At 41.4% G+C, this 22,209-nt stretch overlaps 1 protein-coding gene across 1 annotated transcript in view; it reads right to left on the reverse strand.

The window, feature by feature from the left end:
• Positions 1-132: 132 nt before the first annotated feature.
• The window catches only part of COG5 (component of oligomeric golgi complex 5), a 172,640-nt gene continuing 150,563 nt past the window's right edge, over positions 133-22,209 (reverse strand). The window contains exons 17-22 of the mRNA XM_085040853.1: positions 21,369-21,472; positions 19,803-20,040; positions 11,014-11,090; positions 10,403-10,529; positions 9,751-9,830; positions 133-843 (exon numbers count right to left, since the gene is read on the reverse strand). Coding sequence (XP_084896979.1) covers positions 729-843; positions 9,751-9,830; positions 10,403-10,529; positions 11,014-11,090; positions 19,803-20,040; positions 21,369-21,472 — 741 coding nt within the window. The 3' untranslated portion in view covers positions 133-728. The remainder of the gene's footprint in view (positions 844-9,750; positions 9,831-10,402; positions 10,530-11,013; positions 11,091-19,802; positions 20,041-21,368; positions 21,473-22,209) is intronic.

The following is a 22,209-nucleotide window of genomic DNA, read 5'->3' on the forward strand; positions in this document are numbered from 1 at the left end:
TAAAATGAAGAGGACTAATCACAAAGTCAGCCCTGCGGCAGTGAGCATGTTCTGCAAGGAAGCCTTTACATGAACCCATCCAAAGTATGTTTGAATGCTTTGCCATTAGGAAGCTAGTGAAGAATTTCAATGTTTTCAGGATTGGATAGTCAATGTTCTTTATTACAGTTTAAGCAAAAAGAGTTGAAATCAATATAAATTATTTCTAAGCAAGTAGCAGCGCAATAGAGAATCATTTAGGTTAGTTATAAATATTTTTCCTTGTGTTAAAATTAGTGATTTTTAGATGGAAACTGATGATTCAAACATTTCCAAAGTACAATTTTCTGAATACGGCTAAAATGTATTCAACTGTTTAAAACTATGCTTGTAGGAAAAGAGCTGCTTCCTTATTTGAGATATTCAGCAATTACACTGTTACATTTGAGTTCTAATTTTATACTTCTCTAAATTCAAAAGGAATGCTTAAGAATGTTTCAATTAACTGTAGACTTACAGCACATAAAAGTTGTACAATATCCTTACAATATTTCTGTATAAGTAAGTTCCTGTAATGTGAACATAAAGCAAGAAGACAGAATTTTCAGACATGAAGGAGGTAAACACATGTCATTGTAAAACTGATGTCCTTGGGGATAATTTACATGAAGAGGAAATATATATGTGGCACCAAAGCCCCCAGTGTGTTACCGTCCATTCCCTGGTGTGAGAGAGTTGTCCACGTGTGTTCACTGAAGGGTTGACATGGCTTTCTGCAGCAGCTGAACCATTATGGGATAGACTGGTGCAAACTCCTTTCCCTCTCTTGTTCTGACTGATTGCACATAAGCTTCCAGTGCACCACTAAAAAAAAAAAAAGTACAGTAGCTAAAGCAATTAAATACTGTAAATTCAGGATCTGCAACTGAAATTAATTGCCTTCTCTCCTGCAAAATCTTTCTCAGATGGTTCTACTTTCCTGTCGAAGGAAGTGAGCAAGGAAGGCCCTGCAAAGCTCTACATAATTGTTCCATGATCTTTCTCTCCTTTCTTGCATGTTTTGAGGAGCAAACAAGTTAACATTTAAATAAGCAGCAGCATGTTGCAGATGGCTTGAAATGACAGCTCTGACGCACAGACTCGGGCTCAGTGCTGCACTGGTAACCTTTAGAAAGGGAGAGAATAATCTCCAGCTGCTGCAGACGCTGAGAGTGCAACTTCCAGCATGAAAACTGGGGCACTGGTGAACAACCGCCATGCCCTGAGGTGATTCTTGGCACTGCCTTCTGAATTCCCACCGTCCTTGGGAAATGCCGCGCTAACCCCAGACAGGGCTTGGGCAAGGCACGGCGTGGCTCTCTTACACATTGTCACAGGATGTCACACGTAGTCATCATGTGTGAACTGCACAATTAAAACATCACAAAGCTAAATGGGGCAACTGTGGTGACGTACTTGCCTGTACATAATTTAACTTGCTTCACAACACAGGGTCACCTTTCAGCCAACATTCTAGTACACAGTATTGTTGAGTGACAGAATATTTGTAAAACAAACACTAAGTGCTCATCTGTTGAGATTCCAACTTAGTAATTCATTAAGTAGGCCAAGCTAGTGTTGTCACACTTAAATATAACTTTGAATTTAATTTGCTTCTCCTTTTCTGCTTCTATTTCTTCATGTAACTGATACAGTCACCTTGGAGTATCCTTCTAAAACTCGTTATTTATATTTGTGCTATTTACAGCAAAACTGTGACATTAAGAAAACAAACAACAGACCCCATTTCAAGTGGAGACTAAGACAGCTCCTGATACTTGGCTGGTACTCTTCTGGTTGGTGACAACTGCAGTGCTAATACAGACTGTCACCACAGCCCTTCCCAGCACTGCCCAGGCACCAGCCCACAGGGCAGGTGTCCTGCAGTTGTCACTGAGCAGGGAATGGTCCTGGGTTTTGTCTCCCGCATTATTTTCTGGAAGTGCAGGATGCACCAGCACAGCTGTTCTGCCAGTGAGGGAGCCTGATGGCTTTTAGTAACATGGCAGGAACATTCCCAGTCCCACTGGGAGAAGGCAGATGGTTGTTGTGCACATCTGGTGAAGGGGGTGGGGGGCACAGGGGTCAAGGGAAATGGCAACACAGAGGAACTGCAGTGTTGTGCCTATAAATACACACCAACTGCTGTAGGATAGTGGGCTGTGGATGCTGAGCTGTATTTATGTTTGCTGCTCCATCCAACAAACAAGCTTTTGGTGGAACCCTGCATTCCTGCATGAAGAGTTCACAGAACTAAAGCAGTGCTGCTCCCCAGTACACGCCTGCTGGCAGCTGGTGATGATAGGCAGTAAGCAGTGAATCAGGAAATGCTTAAGGAAAGCAAAAGTACTCAAGAGTGATATTCAGTCCATTTCACACACAGGCTCCTCCTGGAGTAAGATGATAAGAGAGGAGCAGCCAAGATCCCTGTGTGATGCTGCAGCTCTGGGAAGCCTCAGATGAGCTTACCAAACCTGACAAACCAGAAGAGATTGCAGAAAGATGCAGGGTCGCAACACACTTGGGTGCCTGTGAGTAAAGCTGCTGCTCCATCAGCAAGGGCTTGGCCTTTCCTCAGTGACTCAAAACCCATCTGTGCCAGAGCATTGCTGGGAATTTCCAGGAAAGTTCAGTTATTACCAAGTGGAAGATGCTCCTGAGGCCAAGAGCCTGTGCGCAGTTTACTGGAGAGAAGTCTGAGCTTTGGGTTCCAAGAAGCCACTGACAGCAATGACAGCCCAGTCTCATGAGCTGGTCCTGGGGCTGCTCCCCCTCCTGCTCGCACTTCCCATCCCCAGCAAGGCTGGCACTGATCTGTCAGCCTCTCTGCCAGAGCACACCAGGAGGAGCTGGCTATCCCGTGCAGTCCCTGCTAATGGAGTTTGACAGGGAGAGAGCAAAGCGTGCAACTGTGCAACCAAAGAACCTGAGGCAGCTTCACTTCTGAGCACAAGATGGGAATGAAACAGCACAGGCACAAGGTGATTCCCACCACAGCTCCTGATGTCCCTATGCAGCATCCAGACTTCACAGTTCCTCTTTGCTGAAACCCAGAGTATATTGTCTGAGACTGGGGGGACGCAAAAGAAGGATGGACTGGATTACTGGAGAGTTGAGAGGCTTCAGAGGAATAAAGTTGCTGAGCACAGAAACAGTTCCTCATGCTGGCCTTCAGGCACTTGAGAGCTCTTCAGTTTTCATAACAATTTACTCATGAGCTACTGCTGAGGGGTCCACACCAGCTACCAACACACTGTGAGGAGTCACTTTGCATTTTTTGCACAGCAACAAACAGCAACAGAGAAGCAAATCCCTTGTTACAGGCAGAAAGGCAGGGAAAGATTATTTATTTTATCTAGCTAAAGTAAAGCTGACTTTTTGCACCTGGTCAGCTCCCTGAAAACTTTCAGCCTGCTTCTTCCCAATGGTCCCTGGGGAGCAGCACAGGGTCTACAGGGAAAGAGGCAACTACAAAACTGTTTGCTGCAGCCACACAGTGCTTTGGGTGCAGCTCACTTCACTCCCAGCAAAAGCTATCAGCATCATGACCTGCTGAGATAAGGCACATCCACAGGTATATTTTAAATCCCAAGACCGAGAGAGAAAAGGCAAGACTGGGGAGATGGAATAGCAGGAAATTGTGCTTTTTAAACTGGCCTCTTCTGGCTATAAGGGGCCAGCATGAGACGAGCAGACTGAGCAGCAGGTGGGACATGTAAGCAGGGAAGGCTCAAGGATAATACCAAGGATGCCATCCTGATGAGGGGAGATGTTTCAGAAGAGTCAGAAGTGTCTCACATTTCCACTCAGGTCAGCACTCAAGTGCTCTGGTCAGCAGTAATTGTTAAACATGTTAGATGTTAGTTACCTGCAACAAAGAATAGTCCCCTGTATTAAAAAACAGTCGAGAAAATCCTGTGACAGTTTTTTTTACTGCAACTGTCATTCATCTTGCTAAATCCCTCCCCTTCCACTCAACAGTGTCCCTGTCTTTTCCTTTCTATACACTCCTCAAAGTTTGTTGGGCTCAAATAGTTTCCTGAAATCATCAAAAGCTGAAAATAGAAAAAAAACATATTGACCTGCTTAACTTAGAAAGCTCTAACACCTCTTGGTGAAGTTGTGGGATGGCATCATTATCCAGATGGTAACACTGCTATCCCTTAACTGACTTATCTCCTTGCTTTGAAAAAGCCCTTGAAAAAGATTACAGAGATAACCAGATAGATCAAAGGGAGAAGCTTTACCCTAAAAGCAGCACCCAAAACCACTCAATGTCAGCCCTTGATAATCCTTTGCCAGACTGTTATTCGCACCAGATCAAACAAGTGGAATGAGATTTAGCTATGCTAAGTGCCACACACAGTCCTACTGTCACATCTTCTAGCAGCTTTTATCTTTTTTCTTCTCTCCTGCCCCAAAAGAATCTGATTTAACCAGCAAAACCAACTCCATCAATGGCAGCTAAAAGGAGTTTGTCTCGCTCTTTTACTGTGGTTTTGCTTGCATTGTTTCAAAGAGATAGAGTCAAACTTCACCAATGTGACCAACCTGGGAGCATCTTAACTCTGTTATCCACTCCAAAGACAACCAGTAATATCAATACTATAAGGTGAATTCTCAGGCATTTTTCTATAACACACCTTGTACAGCTTTACACTAAACAATGAAAACAAAAGCTTTCTGAATACTCCAACTGCATCCACTATTTTCCTGTGTCCCACACTTGCATCTCCAACAGAAGTATTTAAACACTCCGAAGCCGAATGTTAAACAGCCATTCATAATTAGTAACTTCCTCTAAAACACTGAAAGAACATTGTTTCTGGTAAAGTAAACTGGCCTTGGCAACTCCCTGCTCCCTGTGCCCCCACAAGGGAAGGCAGGGAGCCTGCTCCCACACGAGCAGGTGTAGCAAAGCAGCCAAGGGGAGGACGAAAAGCTGCTGCAGCTGCTAAAAGCTGTGAGTGAAGAGGCAGCCACAGTCACCTGAAGCTCCATACCATAACAGGTGACAAGGGAATCACAGCCAAGCTCAGGAAACTCTTCTGCATTGCTGCCTGTGGGAATGACACCATGGTGGCAGGCCAGAAAGTCTGTCCATGCTGTTAGGAAAACATTCCTGGTAAGGAAAGGCACAAATCATGAATCCAGGGAGAAAGGCTGTTTGGAGTCCAGAGAATAATGGTGAGGTTGCTCCAGAGTAAGAGGTGGGCTGAAAGAGCTAGCTGAAAGCACCAATGGTCATAGAGTAGACATGGTTCCAGAAGTTAATTTGGGCTGGGGAGTTTGTTTTGCTGAAGACAGCTAACAAGTCTTAGGGACGGGATTTGGGACTGCAGAATACAGGAATATGGACAATGCAGAAGTTGTTTGTGGCAAAGCAAGATGGTTGCTGCTGCACACAGCCAGACTTCTGTGCAGGCTGCCTGAGCTGAGCAACTTGGAACATCACTGGAGCTGCTGGGAAGCCTACCTGACTCTAATTTGGGGAGATAAATGAGTTCAGAGGCTTTCTTAACACCTGAAATGCAGAATTTACTATGATGTTTTGGTAACCATTAGCAGTCCTAGCTAAAATGAGATTTTGTAAACTATGCTGGCAGTACAGGACTTAATTCAGATGCACCAGTTTACCATTAAAATAATGTCTTTAAAAAGGCAGGCTCACTCCTGTTGAGGACACTGTAAAAACACCTGTGCCAAAGTAATTGTGGAAAAATCAACAGCACTATGGGTGAAAGCACTATCATCAAGCACAGAGGAGATCACAGCTGTTGTCATATAAAAAGATGTCATATATAGTTATGTTATTGTTGTTTAAGATGGAAGAAACCCTGTTTATGTAATATACAATACATGAAGGGATTAGACAAAATAATGCCCTAAATTCAGCATCTTCTAGTCTAATAAAGGATATAAAGCCTGTTCAGCAATCTGTTTCTATTTTAAAAGACAGGCTATGGTATACATTACAAATATTGTTTGTAAAAGAGAGCTATGGAAGGAGGGTTGGTGGGTTGTTCTGCATATATTAATGCTTCATTAAAAATGCCATAAGAAGTAAGGGAAAAAAAAAAGCCCTAAGTTTAAGATGCCCTCCCACATAAGGAAAAGGATTTTAAAGCACTTATTAAATTACTTCACTTGCATGAGCAAAACCATGAGCTTTCTTGGAAATCAGGACAAGCTGATTATATAAGACCCTGAAAGTTCTTTAAAATGTTATTTCAACCCATGAAGATTTATATCTAGATTTAAAAGAAAAAAAAAGAGTATGATTTGGGTTGTGGTTCTTAAGGGATCTTAATGTGTATAATTTGGAATTACTCTAATTAATTAATTTTAAATGGAATTGTGAATCCTAGCACCACCCTCCCGGGCTCTGCCTTGGTCCAATGGAGTCTGATTTACATGGAAAGCTTCAGAAGAGGCAGGGATCATCTTTCTGCTCAGCAGTGGGGCTGCACCCTGTGCACTCCTGTCCCGATCAATCAGCAGGGCAGCTGGAAGATGTTGGGGCCAGACTTCTCTTTAGTGCTTTGTTACAAGTCTGTTTGCTCTGCAAACTTTAGGGCAAAGCAGAAAATGGAAAATGTGCTGTCTAAGTGCACATCAGTCTGACACCAGGTCTATTTAATCCAGTGCTATAAAAATTACTGCAAAACCGAACAGTAAAATCTCCAACCCGTAGGACAACAGAGAAGCAGGAGACATCTCCAGTTATTCCAGACTGCATGATGAAGAGATCAAAAGGCCCTGCGCTGGCAGAGATGCCTCAGTGACCCCGAGGTTTTTCTGAATGGCCGGCAGTGCTCCAGCCTCCCCCGGGCAGTGCTGCTGCCTCCCCGGCTGGGCTCATTCTCCTGGAGCACAGGCAGCGCTCACCCCGCGCTGCTCCCGGCAGAGCTGTCGAGTGCTGTGCCCAGTCAGACTGAACCCAGTGCCCAGATGGGGCTTTCACGGTGCTCCCCGAGCTGCCATTTGTCCCTGCCCCGGGTCAGAGCCACTCCCCAGCTCAGGAGAGCAGCTCGTTATGGAAATGAACGTTTCAGTGGGCTGGCAGGGTGAGCTTGAATAAGGAGAGTTAACACACACTCTGATGGTAAAGGTAAGAATTTGGTCCTTGAATGGATGAACTGTCCTTCAGGCTGGCTCAAATCCTGTCATGTCTAATCCGGTTTCTTTTATGGAAGAAAGGTTGAGTTTTCAAGCTCAATTGAAAAAAAAAAAAGGAATTGCCCTGGCCACTTAAAGAAGTGCTCCTTTCAACTCAATCCCTTCTCAGGGAGGACACCTGCAGCAGGGTCATCTCTCCTAACTTTAAATGTCTGCAGGGCAGCTGGCTGCCTGAGAGAGCTCCTGTGTCCCAGCCCACGCTCCATTCACTGAACAGAGAAAATGGGAGCTTTCAGGACACAATGCAAGACCTATTTTAGGTACCTGCTTCAGGATGAGATGAATCAGCCCCAGCAGTGCCTGTTTCTCTCTGTTGACTATAAAGGGAGTCTGGCAAATATACCTCTGGCCAGGTAAATATCACCCCTCATGCTGAATACAAGCAGAAAGAAATGCACAAAAATGTTCAGGATGGAACTAATTCATACCATTCACACCACGGTGCAAGTGAAGCATTTAAAACCTACAGAGCGGAAGAAGCACTCCAATTAGCTTTAATATGAAGCCAAAAGGATCCTGGTAACACAAGGAAATTAATATCTAGGTAGCAGGTCCCTAGAGTAATTGCACAGTTGTTACAAAGGAAGTTGCAGAAAATTACCATTTGCAAGGTTGCAGCAAACATAAGGATATTATGATGATGTAGGCCAGTGCAGGGATCTGAAGGCTCCACACATCCAAAGTTCAATTTGTATAGCTGAAGGACTTCAGGTGGAAAAACCTGAAGATTGTAACTGATAAAAGAGCAAGATGCCTGCAGTTCAACTAAGGTTCATATGAGACACATGAAGAGCAAGCTCAGAAATCTTCCAATAGAGTATTAAAGAAAATAATAGTGATTAATGGTCATAGTAGTGGCTGATGTTTGCTTTCCTGCCTTACATATGGATTACCAGCCATGCAAAATGAATCCAGGATTCAATGAAAGGATTGAAAGGAAAACTTAAGTATTCCAGCTTCGCTACTTGGTCTAATGGATGACACTATCTCTGCCTAAAAGCCTCATCCCAAGGCTGGTTCCTTAATACCTCCATGGTCAGAGCGATTTATCAGTGTCTGAACATGACCACCAGCAAGCCTATTAATTGAATCAGTCTGGATGAAATTTAATTGCAAGCAAAGACAAAAATGTGTTGTAGTTAAGGATGGCATTTACAAATTTGTGAAAAGGAATTGAAGATAACAAAATCCCAGCAGTTCTCAAATGATTTGCATTCTTGGCTTTCCCTGCTATATCTGAGATTCAACACTGCCAGTGTTGCCAGTACTGTCAGGATGGAAATTGCAATCAAAATATTCATAGCTAATTACATATACAGCTCTGTCCGCCCTGTACCAATTACCCATGCCCCTGTAATTCAGGGTCATGGCTTGAGATTCAAGAAAAGCTAGTTTTGTAGACAAACTAGACTAATCACGTGTATGATTTTCAAAAATTACACATATGAAGAGACACAGTTTGTATTTCAGAAATAAATCCTATTAACATCTACTGGTGATCAACTACTATTTCCTTAACTGGCCTAATCACTACATGGGACTGTGTGGTGCTATCAGCTTCAGGAAGTGTAAGCATTTATAGCAGACTTCTCTTGGCTGCTTTGGAAGTGTGGACAGAAAACAGTTGACTTTCTGAGGCACAATCACTGACGGCTGGAACGTAAAAGTCAGCTTTCATCACTCCAGCAAAAGCTGGCAACTTCCACACAGGGAAGTTCAAGGACAGAGCTGGCAACCAGGCCAGATGGAGCACAGTGCAGTTACGTGTGATAGCCTTTCCCATGTCACTGGTGTGGGTGACACCAAGGTCACTGAGAAGACGGCTGGAAAATTTAGGGCATTAGGAGCCAAATGATCCTCTGAGTCTTGAATCTTGAGGATCCCCAGGTTGGCTTTGTCATGTTCATACAACTCATCTGCTCTCTGCAACATACTTCAAAAATTTGCTTGTTTTGAAAAATAAGACTTTTCATAACTTTTCCTAACTCCTTAAGATCCAGAATAGTATTTAGCTATAAAGTCATCTACCCTAGTAAGATTTTACAAATCTGCTGTAATTATTAATTCCTAAAGATCATGGATTCCTTTCCTGAAGAATAACATTATGGGTGTGTAACAAGGGTCTTCCAGTTTTAGATTTCTACCTACATTTACATTAGTTAACCTTTCAGAGCTTCTCTTTCTTGATACAGAAGACAGGAAAGCTACACAAGCTACAGCCTTGACTTTCCAACAGTTAAGAGAGAGAGGCAGTTTTGCAAAAACTCATTATTAATTTAAACCATCATTGTGCATGGTTTACTTCCTTTACAAAGAGGATTATTGCTCCTTCCAAAGGCATTGGAGAGTTTGAGTACAGGCAGTGGAGGGAAGAGTTCAGTTTATATTTTCTGCCACTTTGCAACTTATCCCATGAGTGGAGAGAAGGTAATGGCATTTATGATACATCCCCTGAGGCACATTTTTTTTACTTTTCAAGACCAGTCCTAGTGTGCAGGTAAGTTAACTGCTCCATTATCATAAATGTAGAGAAGAAAGAAGCATGATTTTTACCGTATGAGAGCAAGCCTGTCTTTTTCAGATGGATGATCATCAAGCCACTGGGAGTAGCGGGCAATGGACCACTCAGCCCTCTGATACAGAGAAACACAAACACCAATTACACACAAATGAAAAAAAGGAAACAAACACACCAATTTCAGAATCAAAGATGACATAAATGAAAGCCACATGAGGCTCTCTTAATACTGCAGTGATGCAGAATGAGTTAAGGAATCAAAGACAATTAACAGGAATAGCCCAGTATGTTATTTGGGAGCTCAGAGGTGATCTCCTACATCAGCTGTTGGCCCATTTCTGACAGGGGGTTTTATCTTGATTTCCTGCATCTTACATGAGTAGGATCCAGGCAATTTGCAGTCTGGGAAAAGATCTGCAACTTCTACTATGAGCTGACAGAATATTAAAGAATTGAGAGTCTATTTAGTATCAGGTTATCATATCCCTTCTATTAATCAATCAATAAAATTAATTAATTAGATTAGTAAACCAATTACCAAAATACCTTTGCCAAAATAAAAAACAAACCAAACAAATCATACAAAATATGCACTTGAATAATTTTTAAGTAAAACAGCTAGGGCAAACTACAATGCTCGTTCCACCTTAGAACATCTGAAAAGGAAAGACAGGTTGATCCTATTACCTGGAAGGGTGATTTTAGCTCTGGTGGTGCTCTTGTAAATAAGAACTGAAGAATAATGCTGAATGGAATAACCTCTCCCAGAGCTGGGCTACTGGCAATATGCTCACTGGTCTGGAACAGCAGTGGTCTGGAAAAATATAATAATATACTCATGAAATGAAGAAAAAGCTTATCCTGTGCATTAGAAAAGTGCCTCTATGTGGTGGCAATATTGTGTTCGGATAGAATAATCTAATTTTTTGCCACTACTCTGCATCTTGGGTTTCCAACACAGGTCCAGTATGCAAAAATTTACAGCAGTTGCCTATAGTAATTAAACAACACAGGACTGTAAACTTTGTATTTCAGTGAAAACATTTAAAGTAATTATAGAACTCACTGTCATACAGAAGATGTACTGAAAGCAACACAAAAAAGTACAATTTGGCCAACATTTGCATGACAAAGATTGTTAAATCATAGTTGTACTCTGCATAAAATTTAAAAGAACTTTAATCTATTTCTAATTTGCAGGTGGGTGTTGCCAAAAAGCTCTCCATTCAATCAGAACTAACACGAAGTAATAAATCAGTTTTGAAATACAGTTTAGTCATACTGCGACTGCAACTCACCTGAATGACCTCAGCTGTCTGTAAGACTTTCCTAAATCAGAGACTCGCCGACACAGCGGTGCTACTGCTAACTCCATCTACAAAAACAAACAGTTCCATTTGAATTAGATTCTCCCAAAATACAGCACCTGGTATTGAAGCAGCCTGTCTTTAAGCAATAATCCAAACTTGCAGACTAAGCCAGTAACTTCTCTCTGATGGCTGAATTAAGACAAGAAGCTATCTTTTCCTTTCATACTATGTTGCCCAAGCCAAGACTTCTGCCTTATTCTTGGCAACACAATAAGCATTTCATGACAAATTACAGAGGCAGTCTGTGGATAACAACAGAAGGGACCTCATGAGCTTTCTGAGACTGAAGCTTTGTTTCTTGCCGCAGGTTTATTTTGATGGTGATGAGTTTCCTGATGAAGCATTTATGTCAATACCTCAAAAATCTGACTGCAGCCTGGGAAGAAAGCAAATCTAGGCAGGTCTCCACAAACCACTGCTAAAGCAGTAAAACTGCAGACACATTTCAGCTGGACACCCTTCCCTTTGGTGAAGGACAAGGTTAAAATAGTTCCTTCCTGAACAGTGGGCACCAAATTCTGGGCACAAAACCTGTGTAGATTAGATAGAAGGCAGCTGTGATCTCTTGCCATTCCATATGGAATCATGAGCAAAAAAGTAAGAGCATTAGTTTCATATTCATTTTCATACTCTTGGGTTTCTGAGTTACAGCAAACATCTTTAAAAAGAAACAAGTTTAAAATGCTTTCTTTTGTTTAAGCATGGGAGTTCTGCTTTTTTGAAAAAGAGCCAGGCTCCACTTGGGTTTTTACATCTAAATTCTGTCACAGGCTCTTCATTAACAGCGAGGACACAGAAGTGAGAAAGAACAATTTCCCTTCTGGATCCCAGACTGAACATGAACATTACACACAAAATTTCAGTTAATGTGCATACCAGTACAAACAATACCACTTGGAAAGCACCACAGGTAATTTTAGTCAGACATGGATTAAGTCTTCACTTTTTGCATTCCTGAAGTGTCAGTCAAATGAGGGATCAAGCTTTATTCTCCAAGTATGTTTTTAGAAATACCCAACTTGGAAGACTATTCAGACTTTGATTTACACATAATGCACAATTAAATGAAGTTTCAAAGGACAATAGCTAAAATAAGTAACAAGATCAAAACCACCATACAATGAGTTTCCCATTTAAGTAATATTGAACAAGTTTGAAAGCGTTTGTGATATGACACTATTTACAGTGAAGTCTTTAATACTATTATATTATTCCTTCCAGCATTTCCTCAGACAGAGCTGGCAGCTGGGCCACCAGCTTCACCAAGAGCATGTAACTATGCTGGGGTTCCAGCATAAACAAGAAACGTGGTGTAGTGAACTGCGATGCCATAGTTCGTCTAAACCCAGAAGAACTTAAATTAGCAAATAATGCAAATCAAGGTCATATACTTCAGGCATAACCTATTTAAAAGCAGGTGGCAGGATGGGAGTCATCTCACTGACTTCTCAGCATCTACATGTCCTCTTCATAGGCAGCAGAGAGAAACAGCCACTCTTGGGGGGCAATGCACCTTTCCCCAAGGTGAAACGGGTCACATGAATCATGTTTGTAGAGTAATCCCCTACATGACACTCAGACAAAGCTGGGAAAGCCACAGAGCCCAACTGGCTTCCCTGCAGACCAGAGAGGTGGGTGCCTCTGAAAAGCAATGGGGAATGCCCCACAGAGCTTTCCTATGGGCAGAGCACAGCCACTGCCTGAGCCCAGGAACCTCAGAGTACATGCCCACATCAGGCACTTCCAGGCCACTTGAAATCTGCATTTTATTCAGATTTCACTCACAGGAGCAGAAAGCAAATAAAAATCCAGGAAGTGGAAATAAGGCTCCAACCCTGGGTAACAGCCTGGCTTCCTCTTGCCTGCTGCCCTTTTGGTCCCCAAATCCTTAGGCTATGAAATAGCCCCTCTCCACACCCTGAGGAAGAGGTCATCTCTCCTGCATGCAGGTGGGAAGTCAATGTCCCTGTGGCTCAGGGAGCAGCTGCTGTGCTGTGCTGAATCTGCTGGCACAAGGGAGTGGGGTGGAGGGCATGTTCCCAGGAAAGGCAGGCTCTGCAGGGAGCTGCTGCAGGGAGGTGCTCCGACTCCATGCTGCGATGAAGCTTACAGCAAGCAGAGCACGTTGTTCCCCAGGTCCCCCAGGAGCACAGATGGGAGCCAAGAGGCTGCTCTGCCACACAGGATGAGGAGCAAGCAGCCAAAAAGAGGAGCTAACTCAGCATGCCTTGCTGCATCATGATACAAGAACCCTACAGATCCTAAAAAACAAATGGGATCAAGACTCTGATTTCTCCAGAGCTTCATTTTAGGCATCAGTATTGGCTTGGGGCAGCTGGAAGCAGCTGATATCCTGCAGGAGCTGGTGTCCCAGCTCCAGTGGGAGCTGTGGGCTTGTAGCTGTGGGGGACCAGGGAGAAGATAATTCCTTTAGGTTCTTCAGAGACTTTGATAACAGGCAACAAACTGCCAGTCTGACTTGCGGAAACAGAGATGCATGGATCAAACTGTACTCATGAGGCGGAAGAAATAACAGCATAGCAAAATATAATTTTGCTTAATAAGTTTTAAAAGATTGTTTCGCTCCTGGAACATAATATGAAGCGATGAGATCTAAGTGAAACTTTCTACAGCTTAACCAATTCCTTATTAAAATAAATTTAAATGAATTCTCTTGAATATACTTTGTAGTTTCCATAAATTAAAATTTTTAGTCTTAAGTACTAAAGAAGAAAAATTACTTTGGAAAATTCTATTACTTCATCTTCAACCTTTATTCACTGTAGGAAATTATTAGTATTGCTAGAACTAGATAGATTTAATGGCAGCAGATGGTTGATTCGTGAAGTAATAGCTGCCAAAGAAAAATATTGTTTTTAAGCTTTGCAGCATACTATACTATCCCACATTGACTCACGAAGAGTGGGAATGAGCAAAAACTAATGTGGTAAAAATGTACATAAACCACAGAAACTCTTAAGAAAAATACTAGTTTGCTTTGTGTTATAACCCAATCTCTCCAATAAAAAGTATAATTCACATATTAACCAAGATTGTTTTCTTTGCTTGAATTTTAGGTGTTTATCTGAGCCCAGTGACACAGCAGGATGCTACAGCACCCTTCTGCTGTCACAATCATTTCTGAGGCCACCGAGAGGGGTTTAGTGTCTCTGCTAAACATCATGCCAGCCCAGGAGCAAGTGCTGGGGAGGAACCATTCAGCTGGAACAGCTGCTGTTTTTCAGGTGCTGGAATTGGGCAGAGAATTGAGCGTGCATCACTTCTCGGCTGTGTTACCTGTCATCACCTGAAACGGCATCCACTGTTGATTCACACAGCGAGTTTATACTGTAGCAGCTTTTGCTGTGATACACAGCTGTAGCTTCCAAAGCCTGTCCCTGAGCTCTTACAGATTGGCTTTGGAAATGTTCTGGCTGTTGGCAGCCAGTATTTGTATCATGTGTGCAAGGCCTTTCACACAGCCATGTCCTGTGGACTTCACATATAAAAGGGTAAGTAATATTTTCTGTTTCTTTTCCAAATTTCCCCTCCAGAGCTGCAAATTTGAAATTTCAAATAGCCAGGTCAAATTCACCGATAAATCAGGTGTTCAAGCAGTAATCTGCAACCACAGAGGCTTGATATGATATAATCATTAACACAGGATCCAAGGGAAGCACTAGGAGATGCATGTGCTTGCCAAAAAGCAAGCAGCAGACAGAACAGAAGAAGGCCCAATGACTTGTTTCTTCCAGCCTTGTTCAAAACCCATTGCTTTTCCATGATTTATTCATGTTAGTCTGCTATGCTTTGCAGGACACAGTGGCAGCCTCCTGCCCAACATATGCTTCTTCTCAAAGGTTCATGCTCTCCAAGCCCAAAAAGGCAATATTATCTTTTCTTCTCATATGATTCTGCCATAGCCCATGGCTAGGTGGTCAATTATCTGTTGAACTATTCACTGGCTGGCCATATTGAAAAAATCCATCACATGCCTGGCTTCTCTAATTGGATTATTTTCAGCAACCCAAGGGTGAAGTTATTACACAGTCTAGATACAGATAATGCATATATATTGAAGAGTGCTTTTAAAAACCCCACAGTGAAGTCATTGTTTAGTGTCTATTGTGATATTTTCAAGATCTCTCATTACTAAACAGCTGTTTTTTCAGCTGGAAAATCTTAACATTAAATTTTTAGCAATTACATTTCCTCCTGGCTGAGATGAATTCCAAGTTTTTAAATGTTAACTCAAAATGCTTTTTTCTAGCCATTCACCAGGACAGAATGCTTTAACAAGCAAGGGAGCAGAAGAGCTCTGAACTATTATATGAGAGAAGCTGACCTTGAAGGGATGTGGAATTTGGTTTCTCCCCAGTCCAGCAATTCCAAAATGATTGATGCTTAAGTAAATCCTTCAGCTGTAACACCTCTAAAATAACACACATCAGCAAATAATTCCCTCTTTCCAGGAAGATAATTAGCACTAAACATTAAACGGATTTTAGCTTTAGTATTTTCTGTCCTTATGACTACAACTGTGATTACAACATCCTGCTGCTCTCATTTCTCTGTAAGAAACTAGAAAGGAAATTTTTTTGAAAAAATTATGAAAAGCATTTTGCACTTGTATCATTGTGTTTGATCAAATGAGCAAATCTGTTTACATTTCTAAAAATCCAAATGCTCATATTCTTGCTTTTTTTTTTTTTGTTAATGCCACATATTGAATCAGGAAACCAGGTTCTGATCACAGACTAACCAGCAGATAGAAACAGCTCTTCTACACTAAAATTTTGCATTGTAAACTTCTACTATAAAAACCTTTTTCTAGGAAAATTCAGTAAAACCCAAACATTTTGCAGTGGTTTTTTGAGAAAGACTTGAAGAATTGGTGACAGTGTTAACTGTACCCTATCAAAACTGCTGGAACACAGTATTGAACAATGCCAAAAATCCCAACGATAAATCATGCCCAGATAAGGAACACAGGAAAGCATATAGAGAATAGTATTAACTCAAACAGGACCAATAAAAATAGTTCACTCGACAAGGCTGAAAATTTCAGTCACGACATGAGGCGGGGTTCTTGGCACTGACAGTGGCTCCTGCCTTATATGTTGCTCCAAAATAGATGGGAAATCATGTCACGCCTTCATGCCATGAGGCATAATGATTACTTTGTCTTTGCAATTTCTAGACTAGTTTATTTCAATGCAGTTGTGATTTGCATTTGCTATTAATAAACAGCTATTTTCCTGTACCAGCTTACAAACTCTGTGTAGCAGACTACTAATTTCCATGTCAAATATTACTGTAGATGCCTCATTTCTTCTAAACAAACTCCTTAACTGATTGTGCTTATTCTTCAATCTTTGCTGCATGGTCCAGCACTTCCCTTGGGTTTTAGGAAGGTCTGAACTACAAGCCAGAATCCCAAAGTGTGCCTAAGTGCTGTAACAACTTTGAATACCAAGCAAGTTAAAAGGTCCTCTGGAGAAGAACTTGCACTCCCCAGATACAGAAATGCTGGAAACCATCAGGGCTTGCTGGCTTGCTTGCCTCAAGGAAAACATTTTTTTCAGTCTGACAAGCACTGAATTAAAAAGTAAAATTTGGTATTAAGTATGTGAATACTGAATTATAGGCACTTTCAAAATACCAAACCAAATAAAACAAGCTGATTCAGGAGTATACAAAAGTGAGGTGAAAAGTAATCTTGTGCAATTGCCTGCATAAAAACTGAGAGCATGAAAAGAGGTGAATTCAGCCTGTAGACTGGAAATATTTCAAATGAGACTCCCAAGGAACCATGGCACAGCACTCGATAACAGCCTTGCAGCGCTGTGCACATTTCCTAGGGCTTGCAAATGTTCCTGTGTTCTTGTAAGCAGTGATTTACATGAAATCATATTAATGATATTCAGGCATATTTGAAGCCTATCATAATTCTGTTTACAGCTGCCACAGCAGCACACACCTAGTCTCACTGCTGAGAATTCTGTAATGCACAGGACAGCCAAATGCAATACTGACACTGGAAACAGGATAAGACAGAGAATTCAACAGAACTACAGCAGTAATTCCTAATGTATAAGTAGCTGAGCCTCGCTCCAGAAAATTGGCTGTTATGCTCCTCATCAAACCCAGTTTTGAATGAAGGGAACTTGAAATCCATTTTCCCCCTTCTGTGTGGACACCTGTTGTTTTGAGGCAACTCATCAGTAAAACACGTTTTCAGTGCAAAAATCTTAAAATCAGACTCTCAGCCAAAGCTATTCTGCTGAGTATAAGGCAGCTGGAGTTTTGTGAGTGCCCTGAAAGAATGTGCACAAGCATGAGATACCCAAACCCTGATGCAATCCAAGGTTATTTGACTCACTGCATATGTGTTTATAAGAACTCAAATTAACCAAAGCTTCTGGACAGATTTCTGCCCAGGTCTTTGGCTTACAAGCAACCCCAAAATACCAAAAGGGGTTTTAGATCTCAAAAGTAAATTCTGAGCAGGAACATGTGACCTCCTTTTTGAGTAGAGAAAACTCAAGATTACTCTACAAGACAGAGCACAAGTGAAAACAGTTTATAAACAAACCTACTCCTACACACAATATATACTCTTTCTAGGCCGGTTGTTTCCTTTGGGTTTGGCTTTAGTCCAACAATGCAGTGCCTTTCTGGGACTGAAAAAAACCCTGCACAGAGCATTTATGGCCATTTGGAAAAGTTTATCCTTCCCATCAAGCCAGCAGCCCAGCTAAATACCTGCTCCCTGCCCTCCTCAGCCCAAAGCAGCAGCAACCTCTCCTAGTCCTGATCAGGATTAAAGCTGCATTTACACTGGGCCAGTGTGCCCAGGACTCCTGGCTGGGTCAGAGCAACAACAACCTTCCTGTCAGGCTCCCAGGAGCTGGCATCATGGGCATGTGCCCAAAATCCACCAGGCTTTTGGGAGGAGCACACACATCACAGAAAACATCGATATAAGGCAGCATCCATGTACAAAATGTTTCAGTCTTTTTTCTGCTATCCTGAGCAAGGGGATATAGTGTCCAGGCCATTCTGGACACTACAGCCCCCATGCAGCCTGGGACACCCAGAGGAGCTCTGTGCAGATGCTCAAAGGCACAGAATAAGCACTGAGGTGGTGCATGTGGCTGGTTGGACATGTGTTTCTTGACTTACGCCCATTTTTAAACAAGCCAAGAATATGGTGCGATGGCAAGAAAAACACAAGGCAATCCCCCAGATGCAATACCAGTTGAAGGCAGGAGACAGGAATGAATTCAAAACCCTTTTTTTGATTTTGTGTTACAAAAGAAATCAGAATATTTATTTCTACGCATTGTCCATTCAAGAGTTATACTCAGCACCAGGGGGAAGACCATGCAAATTCCTCTACACTCTATGAAAACATACCTTCATTTTTCACTTAAAAGATAGCCCATGTCAGAATGAGAAAAATCAGTGTTTAAAAAATTATAAACAAGTTATATTTTTAGATTATAACAGGTGCTTAGATGAGCTGCTCTTACTGTAGAACCAGGTGAAAATATTTTCCAAATTTATATGACTTACATTAGTTAAAATTAGCATAAATAGCACAAATTACAAAAATTATCTCTATTCCTTCCACAGGAAGAGTCAAGTGTCCTTTTTTTGCTTCCAATTTTATGCTATTGTCTTCAAAATAGAGAAGAGAATGGAACCTTCTTGCTGAAAGCAATTGAAAACTTCCCCTTAATTTCTGTGGTTAAGGGCTGATTTGCTATTTTTGAGTAATGAATAAAAAAATTTTACTCAGGAGTATGCAACTCACAGGCAAATGATACAAAGCAGCCACAAGAAGGAGTGGAGGTGGCAGCAATTCCTCCCTCCCTGCCTTCCTCTCCTACCTCAGTTGCCTACCAGCCAAAAGCAGCACTCAGTAGGCAGACAGCTGGTGCTAATTCCCTCTTCCACTTGGATAATAATAATAAACGGCAGCCTCAGATTGACCTTGTGGATGCCTGATTCTCTGGCACGTTAACCACACAGTGGTACTGCTGACAAATTAAATTTTAATATGTTAGATAACACAGATGGGTAGTGGATATGAATCTGGCAATTCCTTTTGTGGTTTAGTCCTGTATGGGAGTTAAGTAAAGCTGAGAGGCAGGTCAGTCAACCAGGTCATGAAGAGAATCCCACAAGAAAACTCCTGTTCTATTTCCAGAAGGGCAGCTCTTCCCCAGGATATTGATATTTCTTTAGCTTTTCTCCTTCACTGCAAAGCAGCTGAATTAGCCATTAACCAATGTGGGCACTGTGATGTATAGAGTGATTAAGAAAGTGACACACCATATTCCATTAGAAGATAAAGAAAGAATGAAGTGAATGAATGGTGGCAAATGATGGACGTGCCGAAGAGGTCAGCCAAGTGGGATAGCATGCCAAGATGCAGCTCAATTTAAATGCAACAGTCACCTGACAGGAAGCTGTCAGACCTCTCTGAATGTGCCTTACACATTCAGATGTAAGTTGAAGATGAGGGATCTTCAACTACTTGGTGGATGCATTTCTCAGGATCCATTGTCTTATCAGAGAGGATCTTTGGACCTGGAATGCACCAATCTCTACAACTGCCTGTTTACACTTCAGTGGAGACAAAAATATTGATACTTTTCAGTGAAATCAGTGAAGTGCCACTAAAAAGCAGAAATCAGTACGGAGGGTACCTGTGCAAAATCTGCAGCCAGGCGCATCTTCCCACCTTCGCCAAGGGGCCTTATTAGACTGGCATTGCGAATGAACAGCTCAATTGCTCTTTGAGCTATGGCTTCAGTGTTATCAAAGACAAAGTCAAAACACTCAAAATGTCTGAAGTAGTCGCTCATGACTCTTGCTATAAAACCCTGTAGCTCTTTCATGTAGAGAGAACAAGGGACATCTGGTTTTCCTGAGCTGGATAATGATCTGAAAAAAAAAGGAAAAGAGACAGGGGCAGCTAAATTAACCTTTAAAACACAATCAAAACCTATTGGATTCTTTTAAATTTTTCTCCTACCCCACCAAGTCATGGCATGAATTGTAGAGTCTTGTTTCTACTCAGAATAAGGAGCATGTGGCTCTCCCCGAAACTATAGTAAAAAAAATATCTCTTTATCAGCCATTTCCATAAAGAATTAAAAGATAAAACAAGAAATAACAAGATGAAAGGAATCACTCCACTCCTAGCCAATTTGTAGAGACTCCATCAGTTTGGAGTCTACACCTCAAATCCAGACCTTAAATTTGAATGCCCCAGTTGTTGACTTGAAACTGTAATAATGGATCATAAAATATAAACATATGTCACAGGGTTACTAGTTTAGCCTATCAATCCCAAACCTGTTCTCTGTATAGAATTAGTTTCCTAGATTCCTCCAAACCCAGGATTATAAAGTCAGTATCACAGAAGCAGCCACAGAAGCCCCTGGACACAAACCAATCCCCTTTGTCTGACTGACAGTCAGGTAGAAGAGCTCTTCCAAACTCAGAAGAACATACAGGCTATCTAACAAAACTTAGCCTTTGCTGGAAATAGTTTACCCACCTAGAGAGGTGTTGTGCAACCGGTGCCACAAGAGGGTTGTGAGGGTAAAATATTGTTTAAAAAAAATCAAAAGGAAAATTCAAAACATATCTGAAAATACACTATTTTCAGTGAAGTTTCAAGACAAAAACAAGGACAACTGATGATGATATAAGCAATGTCAGAGCAGACATGACAAGCAAAATAAAATATAGGAAGCAAATCTCAGTTATAGATAAGATCTTGGCACATAAAGAATGCTGGAAATTTTAATGAAAATGCTATGGGAAAACATCATAACATACTAAACCTGAGATTTAAATTTAAAAAAAAAATTAAAATTAACTATTTCATCAGTGGCTATATGCTTTGAGGAACAGGAATATTGACAGTTCTTAAGACTGCCTATAAAAATACATTTTGAAAGCAAAACGGTTTTTTTAAGCACAGAAATGGCATCTTGTCAGCTTTCTTTTTCTATTTGCAATCAATTTTACTCAACAGATATGAATAAAAAAGGGAGGGGGGAAGAAGACAGATGCTACCTGATTAATTTGTTCCAACAGATAGGTGTAATTCTGCTTCCTGTGTTCATTAACCATAAAACATCGTCTTCTCCTCAACAAACAAGCACTCTTGCTTCAAGGACATTGTGGCAATAACAATCTATTACACACATGCAGGACACTTTACTAGAGCAATGGTAAATTTAAAAGATATGTCTAGTTACCCAGAAAAATCTTCCTGGTGCATAGTGATGATAATAGCTTCCACTGAATCTCCTACTGAGTTCAGTAGCGGCTGAACAGCACTACCCATTAGATCATGGACTGCCTAAAATAGAATAAGAAAAAGGCAGAAGTAAGGAAACAAAAACTAGAAGCATTTGCATTTTGACACCTCAAAAATACCCTAGGAAACAGTTCATTTCATCAGTGCTTTTTCTTATTCTGCATTAGAAGATGCTAAATAGGAGAACCAAAGCCTAAGATAACATTTCTCTTTAATTGATTGTACCAGAAATAAAGCTGCTTGCTGCTTCTGTGTAAAGCCTTCCTTCAAAAAGGTGCACAGCAATTTTGGCATCCCTGGTTTGAACATGTACATGTTTTGGTGCACAGTCTTGGCTCAGTTGTTCATTCCCCAGACACAAGCTGCCCTTCATTCCCCTGCACACAACCCCTCTCAAGTCAGTGCCCAGCAGGATGGACGTGGAGAGCTGTCATCCACAGATGCTGCACCGCCATCCACATCCCCCTCCAGGAAAGTACCAGGTCACATAAAAATTATAATTTGATGTATCTGTCAGGGGGAGGAAAGGGGTGATGAAGGATCCAGCTATTGCTGTGTGAATGCTGCAGAGAAAGACACTTATTTTCACAGTCAGATGACATCTATGTTCTGACTGTTGTGAGAATATTCTGAACACAAACATGACTCAAGCAGTGATTTGGCACAGGTAACAAATACATAGCTGCAGATACAATAAATTAGAAACGTCAGAATATTTGTATACCTGTTACTAAATATACTGATGTAAAGTAATATGTGGGAAATAAGTGCCCATTTTA

The sequence above is a fragment of the Lichenostomus cassidix genome, chromosome 1Aa (assembly GCF_008360975.1).
Source record: "Lichenostomus cassidix isolate B80296 chromosome 1Aa, HeHo_3.0, whole genome shotgun sequence".
NCBI classification, from domain to species: domain Eukaryota; kingdom Metazoa; phylum Chordata; class Aves; order Passeriformes; family Meliphagidae; genus Lichenostomus; species Lichenostomus cassidix.